At 38.1% G+C, this 17,926-nt stretch overlaps 1 protein-coding gene across 2 annotated transcripts in view; it reads right to left on the bottom strand.

Annotated features, from left to right (window-relative positions):
* The window catches only part of parvab (parvin, alpha b), a 44,726-nt gene that overhangs the window by 10,026 nt on the left and 16,774 nt on the right, over positions 1-17,926 (bottom strand). For both annotated transcript variants that reach the window (XM_079810873.1, XM_079810874.1), the window contains exons 6-12: positions 17,004-17,119; positions 15,711-15,769; positions 11,670-11,689; positions 11,045-11,106; positions 10,877-10,945; positions 10,693-10,794; positions 5,133-5,205 (exon numbers count right to left, since the gene is read on the bottom strand). In XM_079810873.1, the coding sequence (XP_079666999.1) occupies positions 5,133-5,205; positions 10,693-10,794; positions 10,877-10,945; positions 11,045-11,106; positions 11,670-11,689; positions 15,711-15,769; positions 17,004-17,119 (501 nt within the window). The remainder of the gene's footprint in view (positions 1-5,132; positions 5,206-10,692; positions 10,795-10,876; positions 10,946-11,044; positions 11,107-11,669; positions 11,690-15,710; positions 15,770-17,003; positions 17,120-17,926) is intronic.

Below are 17,926 nucleotides of genomic sequence, written 5' to 3'. Positions count from 1 at the left end.
CTTTGTTGGCTGGAGACCAAAGTTTGGTTTGAAAGCGAAAAATGTAAAGCACAATGTCCTGTCATTCCTGATTTCTAACACACACTCCCAGCATTTGCCGTCGTCTTGTGGCTGTCAGAGCAGAAACTAAAACTGCTGCTCTCCGTGTTTTTTTCCCCCGATGTCTCCGAGTGCATTCATATGTAAATTGCGTGAGCTTATTTTGTCCATTAGATCGAAAAACCTCCTTTTGAAGAAATCAGGACAGAAGTGGTCAAAAGTGGACAAAAGAGTCTAAAGAGATTAAAGAGATTAAAACACCAGGTGTAAACGGGAATGTGTCTCCCTCGTCTACTTGAGATCCGATCAACCAAAACGCATCTGAATGTAAACAGAGCCTTAGTAAGAGCAAAAAGGCAACCTGATCTAAACGAAGTGTTTGTGGTGACTAACTACAAGGCCTAAGATATACACTTATACATTCATATAAATATTAACATAAACTCTTTATGTAGATTTTTTTTTTAAATCATGTGTGGTGTCTAATTCGCTAAGCCATTGCTAAAGTGTTCTGGGTGATTGCTAAGGAATGCCCTGTGAAAAAGAAATACACTTTATAATAATATATAATTATAATAACATACTTTTAAAAAGAGTATTTATAACAGAAATAATATACTTTACAAGATCTTAAGTGTGATCAGAATGTTTCTTACACTTAACTGCATGTTATTTACAGAGAAATAGATAAAATTTATATTAAATGCTGAACTTTAGAGTGCTTTTGACCTATTTAAATACATCTTTATGTACTTAAATCATCTTTATACCATGGTCTGTCTGAATACTCGATTCTGATTTGCTGGAAGATGTGCAATAAAACAGTAGTTCCAAGTCTCATCCGTCCCTTGGGTAATTTTAAAAAGGCATAAAAAAAAAAAGGTTCATTGGAGTGAACTTTTGTCGCACTTGAACCACTAATACACACACAATTTGACTGGATTCAAGAAGTTTATGTGGTTGTAATAAAAAACGTAACAAATCCTTCCCTCACGGGCCAATTTGACCTCCATAGGAATGAATGGAATGTGAGGAATGCTTCAGTATGCCTAGAAAAAAATTTGTGTTTTAATGCATTATACTATCTAAAAGTGTGTTATAATGTATTACAATTATTCATGAGATCACACAATGCATTGTAAACTGCATTACAAGGCATAATTAATGCATTAAAAATACTTTTATAATGCATTATACATAACGACTCTAACTAAATTGTTACCATAAAACTTTTAAACTTTTTAAAAGTGTACTTAAGTAACATGGTCATGAAAGTGCACTCTCTTTAAGTACACTACAGGGGCCTTATATTTCATTAATATTATATTATCTGCAAGTAATGTTTTTGTAAAATATACTTTTATGATTTGAAGTACACTACATGTGCACATTCAATACAATTAAGCACACTTCTTGTTCACAAGGGATTCTAAGGGTGTTGCTGCATGGGTATTTTCTCACTGGTCCGAGCAAAAAGAGCACAAATGCACATCAATATCAAGTTCTGGGCCCTCATTTATCAACGGTGTGTACGCACAGATTTGTGCGTAATAAGGACGTAAGAACAGTTTCACACAAAGTGTGGGATCTACCAACTTGTACTTATACGTAGAAATGTGTGTAAATATAAGCACACATCAGAACATGCTGACGCAGAGAATCTAGTGGTAGAATTGCGACACTACACATAAACAGCATTTAAGACAGTTAGTATGCATTAAAGGGTTAGTTCCTCCTAAAATTGAAAATTCTGTCATTAATTACTTACCCTCATGTCGTTCGACACCCCTTTGTTCATCTTCGGAACCAGTGTTAATTTTGACAGCAAATTTTGATTTAGTTTGAGTCATAGTCTTTTGACTAAAATGCCATTTAGTTTTAGTCATATTTTAGTCACCTGAATGGTTTTTAGTTTTAGTCTAGTTTTAGATAAGATACATAAGATTTTAGTAATAATTGTAATAATTAAGCATTTAAGCATTACATAACCGACTGTCACTTGAACTGACATTTTGACATCATTTTGTTTTTGACATTAAAAATACACGAAAGGGAGCTCAATTCACTTTTTTGTTTGTTTTTTAAAAACATTTATAAAGTTTTTATAACTTTGTATTTCTGTTTTAGTTAGTAGGCCATATCAGGTTAAGCTAAAGCTTCAAATAAGTTTATTTTTTTATTTTTTTATTTCAGTTAACATTTGTTTAATTTCAAGTAATGAAGTTTTTTATTATGGTTTTAGTTAACTATTATAACCCTAATACTTTATTGAATATGTGTCAAATACTGGTCTTTCCTCCTGACTATGAATTAAATGGGAATGAAATTAAATACAGTTTATTGTGTAACCAAAAACTAATATATTATGCTTGACTTTTAATTATAAACAAGCTGAAAATACACCGGGACTCTTATTTTGAAATGTCTGCACCTTACTATTGCAGTGGCAGAATGCTTATTCAAGTTCAGATGAGGGAGATACAATATGCATTGTTACAACCATAGATATACATAATAAAGGCTAGATGTCTTACGGCGGAGTTTCTAACGTCATCACCGGCGGCCATCTTGTCACAGGCCATCTTGTCTCTGGCGGGCTCTGTGGTACCTAATGTAAGGTGAGTGATCTACACGAACATAAATACTCATATCTCACTGAAATCTTGACGGATTTACAAATGGTTTGGTTTCTTACAAACGTTATTAATGTGGCTATAATTCTGGATGCTTGAACAAATTATGAATAATTATTCATAAGTATGCAGTGTCATAACTACATCTCTGACGTTTATAACAAACCAAACTGTTTGAAAATCGGTAGAAAATTGAGCAAGTTATGCTTACTTAAAAAGTACATGCACCATTAAAACACAATGTAATGAGTGACCGAGCTGACTGTGACAAGATGGCCGCCAGGTGGGGACGTCAACCTCCATTGGCCAGCAGCGCGGACGAAACATCTAGCCTTTATTATGGATATCTATGGTTACAACCATCTAAAACATATTACTATATAAACATCATAAAGTAAACATTGTCATTATTCATCAGCATTAGTTCATAAACAATTGCCTGGCATAAATGTGCGCTATTCATTGATTGTGAGCCGCTCTGGAGCGCTGTATTGGGGATGCGTGAGCCTGTAGGCCGTGTTTTCCAGCGGATAGATCCGCACGTTCAAATCAAATGTGCGCATCTGTTACACAGGATATCAGTTCTGACTGGATCTCTTCCTTAATCGTCCCTCCCTAACATTTTCGTAAAGTTTTTATTTGTTGACGAAAATGAAATTTGATTTTCATATTTTTTTGTCATATTTGTCAAGTTTGTGTCATATTTTTTGTCATCCAACACTAGTTTTTACTTATAGTTATCGTCTCATTTTCATCAGTGAAAAAAGGTTGTTGATGAAAATTATTCGTTAACTAAATTAACACTGTTCGCAACACAGATGAAGATATTTTTGTTGAAATCCGATGGCTCAGAAAGGCCTCCATTGCCAGCAACCACATTTCCTCTCTCAAGACCCATAAAAGGTACTAAAGACGTCATTACAAAGTCCATCTCACTACAGCGGTTCTACGATCATTTTATGAAGCGACGAGAATAGTTTTTGTGCAAAAAAAACAAACAAATTAACGACAAGAACCTGTTGAACTTTATTCAACAGGTTCTTGTCTTCCGCCTGGGCCTTTGATGTAAACTCACAAAGCACCACAAGGCATGCGCGAAAATATGACGTAGAGCCGGCGTTCTGACAATATTTCGAAAAATATCTTAATTTGTGTTCCGAAGATGAACGAAGGTCTTACGGGTGTCGAACGACATGAGGGTAAGTAATTAATGACAGAATTTTCATTTTTGGGTGAACTAACCCTTTAAGCAAATCACATATGTCCTGTGTTTCCTTTAATTACAAAACACTCAATTGATAATTTTTGTAGTTTTAAACACGATTCGTAATTGGTGTCAAACCCTATAAAAGACAGCTGTGACAAATGTTGGATGCAATTATTTCCTTGGCCCCTTACTGAAGTCCTCAACAAGCCGAAATAAAATGAGGCTTTTATGCTATCGCCAGATTCCCAAACATAATTGGAGCCATAGACTGCACCCACATCGCCATAAAAGCACCGTCAACCAACGCATTTAATGATGTAAATAGAAAAGGGTTTCATTCTGTTAACATGCAAATCATTTGTGATGCAAATTTGTTGTTGTTAAAACGTCATTGCACGACTCATTGTGTTTGCAAAGTTCCTCTTCTTTGCCATTATTGAGGTAAGGAAAAAACACAATCACGTGATTTTTAAAGGGAAGTATTGTCACCATATATGGTTTATTGGAGGCGTTTCCGAATGCTAATGACCGTGAACGAAAACGAGCATGGTACTTTACGCACATGTTGGATTTATCAACAATGATTGCTTACTTATGTGCATAAGAACTGTGCGCGCATGTTTGATAAATATGGATTTTCATGTCCTTAGGCACATTCTAAATTTAATTCGTAGGACAAAATATAGAACCTTCACTGTTGATAAATGAGGGCCCTGGTCTCTAGCTAGTCTCTGCAATAAGCAATAATAGCAATGCTTTGTTTAGCATTCACCTCTAATAATTAACAGCAACTCATTTTATGCTATCATTTTGCATCAAACCTCATTTAGTAACAACCGCCCCTAAGGCATATCCTCAGTTAGATCATCTGCGCCGCATTAACCAGATGTTGTTTAAGCCTTGTGATTACACAGAGGAACTCCGTTGAAGCGAAATGAAAATGCAATTGTAAATGCGCCATGCAATGGAGGCATTCAACAAACCCTTTGAGTAAAGCAACTCCAGCCCCATCTGTTGATTAGCTTCTCATTCAAGTAGTTCAACGGCAACGGTATAGGAGATCAATTCAACTGATACACATGGCAACTCTTCTTAACTACAATAAACTACAGCAATCAGGCAACATGCCATGACTGTTCCTTAGAAATCAAGCAGCGTGAAGCCAGAAGCACATTATTCATTACAAGGATCTCCAGATTATCTCTACAGTAGTGCAAGTAGAGCAAGACGCTGAGAGGAAAGTTTAATCTCACCTTCTGGCCTGGGCTTTGGCTTCTCCAAATCGCCATCTTGCATCAGTTCAAAGGAAAATGAAACATTGTGTACCTAATACATAAAATGAGAAACAAAGCTGTGATTAAGTGACAAAGAGAAATCAACCATTTTAAAACAAATAGCGGCACTAAAATGCCAAATTAACCTTATTGTGTCATTGCATTTTACTGGCCTTATTGTGAACAATTCATTTGTATACATATGTATTTTTTTCTTTTGTTTTTTGACCTTGTAATATTTAAAGGTACATTATGTAACTTTTGGCCCTCTAACTGCATGCATTTTACAGAAGAACATTGTTTTGGTTGTGCTTTAGCTCTGTGTGAATGTGCGGATGAATACGACCCTTCATAAACCATAATGCTATAATGAACTCTGTCTTAGAGCTACATATGGCAATCCATCTCTTCAATAAAATACCTTACTCATCTGTCGAGTAATAAAAACGCAATTTCCATGTTGCTTTTACAACATTTCAAAAGCCATCTCCGAAAAGCCAAGCCAATGTTTATTCTTGTTTTATGACGAGCTCCGTCACGTTCTCTTTTTGCTAGCAGACGGTCCTCTGTTTGGCGTTTGTTTAAAACGTGTGATTCACAGTAGGATTTGGTGGCTCCAAGTCAACCTTTCTCACTCAATGTGACCAGTGTTAATTTCGTTGACGAATAATTTGTGTCATAATTTTCGTCAACAACCTTTTTTCACTGACGAAAACGAGACGATAACTAAATAAAAACTAGTGTTGGATGACAAAAACTATGACGAAAACCTACTGTCATTTTCGTCAACAAATAAAAACGACACGAAAATGTTAGGGAGGGTCGATTGGGGAAGAGATCCAGTCAGAACTGATGTCCTGTGTAACAGATGCGTACATTTGATTTGAGCTGATCTAACCGCTGGAAAACACCGCTGTTACACGGCGCTTCTACAGGCTCACGCATCCCCAATCCAGCGCTCCAGAGCGGCTCACAATCAATGAATAGCGCACATTTATGCCAGGCAATTGTTTATGAACTAATGCTGACGTATAAAGACAATGTTTACAATGTTTATATAGTAATATGTTTTAGACGGTTATTACAATGCATATTGTATCTCCCTCATCTGAACTTGAAGCATTCTGCAACTGCAATGGTAAGGCGCAGACATTTCAAAATAAGAGTCAATGTGTATTTTTCGAGCTTGTTTATAATTAAAAGTCACGCATTATATATTCGTTTTTGGTTACACAATAAACTGTATTTCATTTCATTCCCATTTAATTCATAGTCAGGAGGAAAGACCAGTATTTGACACATAGGGCCCTATTTTAACGATCTGAAACGCAAGTGTCAAAGCGCGAAGCGCAAGTAACTTTGTGGGCGGGTCTCGGCGCTGTTGCTTTTTTCCCGGCGGGATAAATGGCTCTTGCGCCCGGCGCAAATCTAAAATGGGTTGGTCTGAAGTAGCTTCATTATTCATAGGTGTGGTTTGGGCGTAACGTGAACAAACCAATCAGAGCGTCATCCAACATTCCCTGTAAAAGCAGGTGCGCAAGTTCCATTATGGATTGCTATTATTATGGCGTATTTACCAGGCGCACGCCAGGAGCGGTTCACAGCCAAGGAGACTGATGTTCTTGTAAGAGCAGTGAAAGACAGAGAAGTTGTGTTGTATGGGGATGGGAGAAACCCACCCAATATAGCGTCGGTTAAACAGGCGTGGGAGGAAATAGCCACAATTGTTTCATCAGCTGGCATCCCCAGGACGTTGCACCAGTGCCGCAAGCGCTACAATGACATCAGAAGACGGGGAAAGTCCAAGCTTGCCAGCATCAATCGGGCACGCCGTGTAACGGGAGGTGGATCTGCCTCTACTCAGGACCTGACGCCAGCAGAGGACATCGCTGCGTCCACCCTCACCGATTTTTTTTCCTGGTTCTTGACGGACAAACCAATTTGTTAGATGTCCTTATATGCATATGTCTTGCCAGAAGTTGCCACTATTGGGCAAACAGGTCTCCTTAATTATTAGACTACAATTAGCCTGAATAATTTGTAAGCTAGATTTATGCCTATTTTTTCACATCTTCGTGGCACACCACAATGATTTCCGTCATCTCATGTGTTAATATTTTTTAGTGTAACAATTTATGATTTGCAAAAATAACTGTTGCATCTGTGTAGATTACATGAGCAAAGTGTATGCGCGTTGTGCACGCTATACATTATGGTCAAGCATGCGCCCTTAAAATAGCATAATGAACAACGCGCAATGCGCCACTGACTTTAGACTAGGTTTTTTCTGGTCAGTGGCGCAATTGTTTAATGGAACAGCAAAATAGCACCAGGGATTGTTTGCGCCGGAACACGCCTCCTTTTTTGCGCTGAACCGCCCAGGTAGCGCAAGTTCATGCACTAGTTTAGCGACGTGCTTCTGTGGAGGGAAAAGCGCGCTTTGCGCGGGTGCAAAATAGGAATGACACATGCGTCGGTGTACAAAGTCAATTGCGCTGGGTGCAAGATAGGGCCCATATTCAATAAAGTGTCAGGGTTATAATAGTTCACTAAAGCCATTAAAAAAAACTTAATTACTTGAAATTAAATAAATGTTAACTGAAATTAAAAGAATAAATAAACTTAAACTTATTTGAAGCTTTAGCTTAACCTGATATGGCCTACTAACTAAAACAGAAATACAAAGTTATAAAAACTATATAGATGTTTTTTTTTTAAAAACAAACAAAAAAGTGAATTGAGGTTCTGTAATGCTTAAATGCTTAATGTATTACAATTTAACTAAACTCATTAGATTTTAGGAGACTAAATCTACTGTAGATTTAGTCGACTACAATCTTATGATATTTAGTTAACTAAAACTAGAATAAAACTAAAAACAATTCAGGTGACTAAAATATGACTAAAACGAAATGGCATTTCAGTCAAAAGACTATGACTAAAACTAAATACATATTTGCAGTCAAAATTAACACTGAATGTGACCACTGACCTATGAAACTCCTACACCTCAAGCCTTGGACACACCAAGCCGTCGATCGGCCACCGGGCAACATTGGGCCGTTTTTGAGCATCGGCCGACTTAGTTTTGTTCGGTGTGTTCCGCACCGTTGGCTCTAGTCAGATACCATCTTTTTTTGGGCCGATTCAACATGTATAATCGGCGTTGGGCCGTCGGTGAGAGAGAACTCTGATTGGCTGTTCAGCTTAGCTAGTCAGCAAGCAAAACAGCAAGCAAAGAATCAAAACGGTACAGATAGAAGGCTGTTCTAATTTAACGTCATCTTACAGAGTGTTCCTGGGCGAAAATATGAATGTTAACATGAGTGGAGTGGAATAAAGAACGTGATCAGCAGGATTGATTTGTTCACGGTTTGTGTATCTGCAGCCTGGAGCGCTGGTTTCCCTTTTGAATGACGAATATAGATGAATATATCTGCAGAAATAGACAGTTGTCTCATTTACACGCAGGCGCAGAACGCGCATACTAGCTGACAATCGGCTGTAGTTCTCTCTGTGTGTTCAAGTGCAGCTTTTTGGGCCAGACGTGGCCGACGAGAGGCGACAACACCGCCGGCTTTCGCCACTGCTAGTTCTTTGGCGTAGGGTTGGTGTGTCCCGGCCTATACACGCATCTGTTGCATCCCCCAGCTGGAGTGCCCTTGATCTCCACTAAAGGGCACTCCTCCCGACTTCCTTGTTTTCCCTTCATGGACTACATTTCCCATAACCCATTGCCCGGACTCATTATGCTTCATTACTTTCAGCTGACTCATTACCTGGTTAACGCTGCCTATTTAAGCCCTGTTTATTCAGTCATTCTCTTGTCAGTGTCACACTGCATTTCTGAGCACTCGCTCTCGTTTCCCTTTCTATAGTTTTGATCTTCTGGATATCCCTGTTTGCCTGTGTTTTGGATTCTGTTATTGTTTGTATTGTTTGCCTTGGTTTTGACCCTGTCACATCTCTGTCTTGTCTTGTTTGTGTCATGTGTGCACCTGTCTTTTGTCTTGTCCCCTCCTCTCTTGTTAGCTGATAATTGGTTGATTTGCCCCACCTGTCTTCCCTCATTAACTGCCTTGTTTGCTCCCTATTTAGTCTCCTTGTGGTCGCAGTCCTGTGTTGGTTCGTTGTCATTGATTTCTGTCCTTGCTTCCTTGTGTGTGGTATGTTCTGGTTTTTCCCCTCGTGGGTGTTTTGTTTGTTTGTTTATTTGTTTTGTTGAGTCCTTGCCCCCTTTTCATTGTACCGCACCCTGACAGACCATCTGCCTTCTGCCAATAAACACTGCATTTGGGATTTCATCCAAGTCGCGGAGTTGTTCTTGACAGCATCAAAGTGGCAACTTTTCTCTATTTACGGACATGACGAGACGATTCAAGTACGCAATTTCCTGTGAAAACCATCCCGAAAGGTCTAAAATATAAACACTTATAATAGGCTTACCATAGTGAATCCTGGTAAGACAAAAACACATTTTGAAAGAAGGATTGATGATGTTTTGACATGAAAATTTAGTTAATTTTGAACAAAAAGAAGTTACATATTGTAGCTTTAATAATACTGTCCCTCCATTGAAAGTCATTTCCACCCAAACTTTCAAGCTTCAAAAAGTTCATAAAGTTATTGTAAAAAATAATCCATATGAATGTCTTCAGAAGAGACTTTAGGCTCTATCATACACCCAGCACAATGTGACGCCAGGCGCGACAAAGTGTTTTTTGCTAATTTCAGCCCAACGCCGTTATCATTTTCACATCCAGCGCCACGTTGTTTAAATAGCAAATGCACTCGCGCACATTTGTTCACCCATGGGCGTCTGGTCTGAAAACCAGGTGTGTTCAGGCACATTGTTGGGGCATTGCTATTTTGAGGACCTGAAAACGACTGTGCCATTGACCAACAAAAACCTGGTCTAAAGTCAACAGTACACTCTAAAAAAAAAATTGCGGGTACACAATGCACGTACACTCTGCTTATTACACACACAGGGACGCGCCGCAGCACACACATTTTTAAATATTTAAAATAAAAGGATTCCTCCCTGGAGAAGCGTTCAGTCATTCCGCTCGCAAATTCCGCCATGTAAATAGCGAATCCGCCATGGTGCAAGCGCAACTGGCTTTTAAAGGGAATGGGAGATGAGACTCTGGTTAGTTTATTGCACGTTACGCACAAAACAAAACCCATGACTCATTAAGAGACTAGGTACAACCCTTTTAGACCATGCGCCTGGAGCGCCAACTGTTTTTTCCGTCGTGGATTCGGACACACGCCCTATTTGATGTGCTCTATTCATGTACATTTATAGAAGACTTGGATTAATCCGCACAATTTGTATGAATTACTCTTACAATGCCTTTAAGAACCTTTTGAAGCTTGAACATTTTGGTGGATTATTAAAATACAGTGCCTCCCAACATTGTTTTCTTGTACCATTTTTACTCAGAAATATGTATATAAACAGGGTCAGTAGTAATTTCTATTTAATGCCCATTTTAATCTTTTAATTATTAACCATTGTGTCACAGTAATTTACCTTATGATCAAAATTTTCAGGGATGAGGAAGAAGTTATAGAGGGGCACAAAGTATCCCTCTAAGAGTCCCATCAGTAAGACCAGGTACACGCCATCTGCAAACTGGAAGGAATTGCAAAACATTAAGATTTCAGTTTTTGGATATGCACATGAGTCATACACGACTGAGTCAAGATCATGTTACCTGAGTTTCCAGCTCCAACACCTCCAGATTCAACTTGTTTAAGTGCTTGTTTACAAATGTAATAAGAGTCTGGGGGGAAAAAAAAAGATATACCAAGAGATCAGAGTCAAAAGTCAAACCTCTCGGTGTGTAAAACCTCTCAAGAAATAGTGTGTGATCTCCGCTTGCCTTTTTCACCACATTCAGCTTATCTGGCGCATGGTCAAAAAGGGTATCAAAGGCGTCTCGCTCTGTTAGAGTAAAATATGACATGATTGCTCATATGCAAGGAGGCATTAGAAAACGTATACAGAGTCAAATTGTATTTTAATCACTTTACAAGTGTGGCTCCAGATCGTATTTGGACACAAAATCTATGAGAAATGTCAGAAAGTATTAGATATCAAACCAGGTTTTCTCAGAACTGAACTGATCTCAAGGTGATTTTAGTAGATGTATGAAGGTAGTTATGTCATGTTATAAACGTTTCACAACAATAAAGCGTCCAAATACTTTTTACAGGTTCGTCATATAAAACCCATATTCCCGTAAAATTCCATCAAATTGAATAATCCTGACATATTTTAATTGAATAATTGATTAAGGATTATAATTCAGTATATAACATATTAGCATACTACATATTTAATGTTACATTAACATTTTTGTTTACACATTGAATCATTTTGCTGTTCTCATATCTATTCATTTTATTAGGGAAAATAAATCATCTAAATATCTAAATATCTAATGCATTAATTTTCTAAATGTTATTCAGGCCACTGTAAATAAATGCAAACATAATAATACACACCATATCTTCCAAACAATGCCCTATGGGGAAGGAAAAAAAGGATTATTATTTCAATAACAATTTGAGTCCAACAATCTATTTATGTTTGAATGAAAGGGTTTTACTAAATGGCAAAATAATAACCAAATTCAGAGGGTCAAATCAAGAGCGCCAGGATGAAAGGCAAACAAAAAGATTAGGGGGGAAGGGGATGCTCCGGTCCCAGGAGCGGGCCGATCAAACAGAACTGGGTTCCAGGATATTGGCCTAGTGGACGTCTGCCCAGCAGAGGCTCGTCTCCACAGTCGATTCTGCCCCGGCAGAGGCATGTCTCATCAGCTGCTGCTCTCTGCCTTATCTCCCGAGCTGACTGGAGCCCGCTGGACCGCTGTTAATCAGCAGCAGCAGTGGAGAGCTGGCAGAGCAACAGCCCTGCTGCTCAACCTCTAGAACCACTGCAAATCTGCTGAGAAGCAGGAGGATACAGCTCACAACGGACACACACACACCCTGTACACCACTGCCCGGGACTGGCATGTCACTGCATGTCAAAGACACTGGATGACTGGTCATATTTTAACAAGTAAGCCAAGCATATACACGTTAAACAATACGACAGACATATTTCCCTTTTTTTATCTGTGACCTACATTGAAAGTATATTTGTATACTTTTTCCTCACTCAATCCCAACGTATGCGGATGACGGTGATGTGTCATATTAAACCTGGGGAAAATATGCCAGCTCTTGCCTTCCTCCGACCAGGGGCGCCGCTAAGGGGAGAAAAGTTAGGACGATTCTAAGGGCCCCCGCTCTTTTGCGGCCCCCAGAGATTGGTTTTATTAGTAGTAACAGTACTAGTACTAATGTAATAGAAATTACAAATGAATAATCTACCAAAGAGTTACAAATATAACAAAATGACGGCTTATTTCCGGCTAAATCCAGCAAAACGCTCCACTCATGAACCGTTCACGCTCATGGGTGAAACATTTGCTCAAACCCACTCCAACATGAAATTTCTCTGTACTCTACGCTACTATACTTGTTGTAGCCATTAAGAAAAGGTATTTCGTTTTATATTTATGTTTAAATATTACAATGTTATTTTTTATGTCTATCTATGTTGATTATGAAAAGTGAACAGCATAAGATGCGCAATGCCAGGAGAGTGGGAGTGAGTCAGACATGATTTTGACCACTTCATTAAGTTTTGTTTTGTAGAAAGCCTTTATTTAAAGTACATTTCATTTTGTATAAATTGTATCTAAATTTGAATCAATGTTTCATCAGCGAATTGGGGCATTCTGGGTTGAGCGAGCGGAGCTTACTGGTCAGTATTATTAAAGGTCCTGTTCTTCGTGATCCCATTTTTCAAACTTTAGTTAGTGTGTAATGTTGCTGTTAGAGCATATATAATACCTGTAAAATTATAAAGCTCAAAGTTCAATGCCAAGCGAGATATTTTATTTAACAGAAGTTCCCTTTCAAAGCCTACAGCGAACGGCCGGTTTGGACTACATCCCTGTACATCCTGCTTTAATGACGTCAGTAGATCAGTTTGTTGACTAACCTCCGCCCACAAGAATACGCAAAAAAGGGGGCGTGGTCTTGTTGCTCTCCCACGTGGAGAAGAGGAAGTGTTGCGTTCGGTTGCGTTTGTAGAGTGTGTTTGTCGCCATGTCGTCAAGACGCTGTTATTTTCATCCCGGAGTCAAATCACCTTTGTTTGGGCTTCAGGGACGCTGTAGTTTGAGCGCATGCATCTCCCCGTTATGGTAAGAGACGTGACCTTTCCGGGCAACGTGCGTAGCTGCTGTCGAATCACAACACGGGAACCGCTGGCACAATCAGAACTCGTTACGTATTTCTGAAGGAGGGACTTCATAGAATAAGGAAATCTTCGAGCCGTTTTTAGGACAGTGAAAACAGCAGTATACAGATCAGTAAATTGTGTTTTTTTACATGCGAAACATGAACACATGTTATATTGCACACTGTAAACACAATCAAAGCTTCAAAAAAAACAGGAAAAACGGGACCTTTAAATTGCAGACAAAGATTTTTGATAGCTAGGTTGGTGTGGTAGAGGGCCCAACATCATATTCTCTCATAGGGCCCACAATTGTTAGCGGCGCCCCTGCCTCCGACACCACACTTTTGTTTTCTTTCTGGACAACAACACCTCAATAGTGTAAGTTACAACATTTTTGGGTGAACTAACCCTTTAAGGCTATAATATACTCATATAATATACTCACGGGGAAGTTCTTTTTCACTCTTTGCTCAGGGGTAAAAAGAAATCTGAATACTGCTAGCTAATCCCAACGCCGCCCACACTACTGAGAGCGATGCGCACATGAAAATGTAAATATGTGCTCCGCCTGCGCGCTTTCCTCTCAATAACAAAACAAACACACAACAAAAATGACAGCGGTGGTGAGAAAACAGCAGTTAAGAAAGCATCTGATCATAGCAATGTGGATGTTTGCACTCAAGTAAAGTCACGTCAGGTTTGTTTATATAGCACATCATACAGTAGATTGCTATAAAGCAGCAGCTTTACGGTATTAAACATGAAAAAACAGGGTTAGTGACTTTTGAATTAGAATTACACTGACCTCAACGGTCTGAACAGAAAAGATCAATTGGAGAAGGTTTCCGGAGCCTTATAGCCACACCCACCTATTACATCATCACCACGGGCCAATGGTAGTTTGAAGGTGTTTTCCAACTAGAGCAAATTTTTCTAGAAAGTTCATTTTGGTATCAAACTTTTGATACGAACACCAAACAAACTTAGTTTTTGACCTGATTTTGTTCAAAGTGATGACACAAAAGTTCGTTCTGCGATTTAGCTTGAAGTGAATCGGGGCCTATTATGAATGCATTTATAGCATAGAAGGGTTTTATAGATCAACATTAGTACATTATCATAAACTAAGAATAGAGAGTAGCATATTTTTTAAGCAATAAGGTAGGGTAGAAGGTAGAAGGGCGTTGTTAGGCACGACATGAAGCGGAGTTCCCTTTTATTTATTAGTTTTTTTCCCCCAAAACAGCTAGATCGTCTTGTCATTAATGCAGTGCTTATTTACATACACAAGTAATCATTTGAAGCATACTGTATGTTTTATACACAGCGAAAATAGCCAGTATTTGACCAAAATTACAGAATCGGCAGAAATCTGTATAGCATCGTAAATGCTTATATGGTTGTCAGTGCATGTACATATGTTGTTGGTTTTAATAAGAGTTTCTCAATAAATAGGCAAGAATAAACCTGGTGTCCTCTACGATTCCTGTTCATTCCAACAACAAAGCACTTGAGTGCAACAAGCTCATAATCACAACTTATGAAAATTATCCAAATTATGAAATTTCCGATAGCACGTGAAGGCAGCATCAATCCGTTTCTTTTGTCCACTTTTGACCACTTCTGTCCTGATTTCTTCGAGGGGAGGGTCTATGGGTAAATGAGTTCCCTTCAGCTGTGACTTATTCACGATACAGCACTAGCCTCAAGGACTTTATTGCTTTTATAAAACAGTTACCACACAATAGAAATATTAAAGCCAAAAATATGTATCAATGCAACTTTCATGAAGTAAATTCACTAAAAGACTTCCTTCCTCTGGAATAAATTGTCCCTGACCATGTACAGCAATGGAAGTTATATTATTACGGCATTAGATGGCGAAGACTGTCTTTAATAGGAGTGAGTCAGTCAGTAGCGAAGACTTTTATATTGAAAGGACTATAACCTGTTGTGAACACAGAGCAAGACACAACTGACAAATGCTTTAGCTAGCGCTGTCAGGTGAATCGTGAAAAAAACACAGCTATTGACCAATCAGAATCAAGGACGGGAACTAACTGTTTTATAATATAGTATAATTTATTAACCTTGGTTCATGTAAATTTATAAAATATATTGTTGGTCATTTCTAGTTCAGTGCATTTACTAATGCTTACTATTGTGTTAATGTTATCATGTCGTACTATAAAGTGCTACTCTTTTATTTTCAAGGCCTGTAATGAATAAAAAATATAAAATCATACTCTATGTTGCCTGTAATTTCCTCCTGAATCTGCCGAGACTGAAGTATTCCCTCTCGTTTCTGTTGGGACAAAGAAAAATTTCACAAAATAATGTAAATAGCAAGGAAAAGTTATCAAAAAATTTACCATGGCAAAAAAAGAAAAAAGAAAACCTGCTATTGTGATTACTGTAACATTACTATAAAACAAGATACCAAGTTAAAAGAGTATTACTAGTAAACATAGCTACGGTGTGGTTATTGTTATTTACAAACCTCATTCATGAAACACCAAACAGAATGAATATCTGTGTAAACGTAAAATCATTCTTAAGTCAATCATATTGCGACAATATGGATTTATGAACATTTACACAGAACGTTTACAAAGATCGCTGCCCATGTCTCATGAATAAAATCAAGTCATCCTATAGGTGTATATGACATTCTTCTTTCAGACGAGTTAATATTGAAAAAGTCCTGGCTAATCCAAGCATTATAATGGGAGTGATTTGTTGTCTCGTTTATGAAATCCATAAAAGTGCATCTATTCATCATATAACTGATTATTAATAAAGGCCTTCTGAAGTGAAGTGGCGCATTTGTGTAAGAAAAATATCCATATTTAAAACTTTATAGACTAAAATAACTAACTTCCGGCCGATTGCCGCATCGATTCACGGTGAAAGAGTAATTGACCCTTGAACAGTTGACGCATGCGTATTGAAGAACGCAGAAGTGCAGAGGATAGAGCAAAACAAAACACTCTTTTAAAGAGAAATGCGGAGGATTTCGATATAAGAGAAGAGGGGCTTGAGTTTGTTGCTCAGCACTATCCACGAGACGCGTCAAAGCTTACAATGCTCCTATACATCGCATCAGGGGTTACTCTTTCGCCTTAAGTTGAATTGCGTATGGCTTTCCGCTAGTTATTTTAGTCTATAAAGTTTTAAATATGGATATTTTTCTTACACAAACACATCTCTTTGCTTCAGAAGGCCTTTATTAACCCCCGGAGCCGTGTGTAGCAGTTATATGATGGATAGATGCACTTTTATGGACTTCATAAATGAGACAACAATTCACTGCCATTATAAAGCTTGGAAGAGCCAGGACATTTTTAATATAACTCCAACTGCATTCGTCTGAAAGAAGAATGTCATATATACCTAAGATGACTTGAGGGTGAGTAAATCATGGGCTAATTTTCATTTTTGGGTGAACTATCCCTTTAAATGTGTGTAGAACAATTTAGCAACTGAGAAACTTAAAGAAAATCATTAAGCTATACATTATGCACAGAAAATAAAAGCACCTGGACCACGACTACTTGAATGATCACATGGTCTGGCAGTCTGATGGGGGCACGGAAATGCTGAGAAAGAGCCACCAGCAGGTGAAGAATGGCCACAATGTTCTTAGCATGAACAGCTGAGAAAAACACAACAGAATAAACAGCAGAAATGCCTTCTTAATGTCTACATTATGTTAAAAATATTCATAATAATGAAAAGAAAGGTCAGCAATGAAACATCCTAATTCATCAGTGGTTCTACGCTGGTGGGTTGCAACCCGAAAATGACAGAACTGCTAAATTCAATTTAAAAAAACAAACATGAATAAAATAAAATAAACTATAAAAATGGTTATGATATTGTCGTTGCAATTTTTTTTATTGTCAATGACAAATTTTGCATATTATTAACCTATTCATTGCATATTTTACATACGCAATTGATGAAAATATTAAATAATGATTTGTATAGACATTTGTATAATAAACTGTATTGGTTCTTCATTTCTAATGTAAATCTAGGTCCTTAAAGGTAGGGTAGGCAATGTTTTTCATAAACACTTTTTGTTTTTCTGGTTGAAACTCCCTTCACACCCTGATAGCAATCAGTAATCGAAGTGGTCTAAATAAAAAAAAAAGTGCATATATATCATCTGTGGAAGTCTCAGGACCAAAAATGTTTTGGTCCGAATGCAATGGTCCGATGTCCTAACTGTCTGTCAGTGTATGTATTTCCATACCTCCGTGCAGCCAGACATCACATGTCATCAGCACCTTTTAAAGAGGCTATGCAGAGTCATAGACAGACATTCACCGAGCGCCACAAACAAACAGCAGCCACCCTTTACAGTTCCTCCTGAACCAAAACAACGAGCTTATGCTGCGTTCACGCTCTGTCGTAACCGTAATTATGGGATAGCAACCCGTGACATTATACCCGGAGC

The sequence above is a fragment of the Gobio gobio genome (assembly GCF_949357685.1).
Source record: "Gobio gobio genome assembly, chromosome: 2".
NCBI classification, from domain to species: domain Eukaryota; kingdom Metazoa; phylum Chordata; class Actinopteri; order Cypriniformes; family Gobionidae; genus Gobio; species Gobio gobio.
The sequence above is the reverse complement of the archived record's forward strand: the minus strand, read 5'-3'. Positions and strand labels throughout refer to the sequence as shown.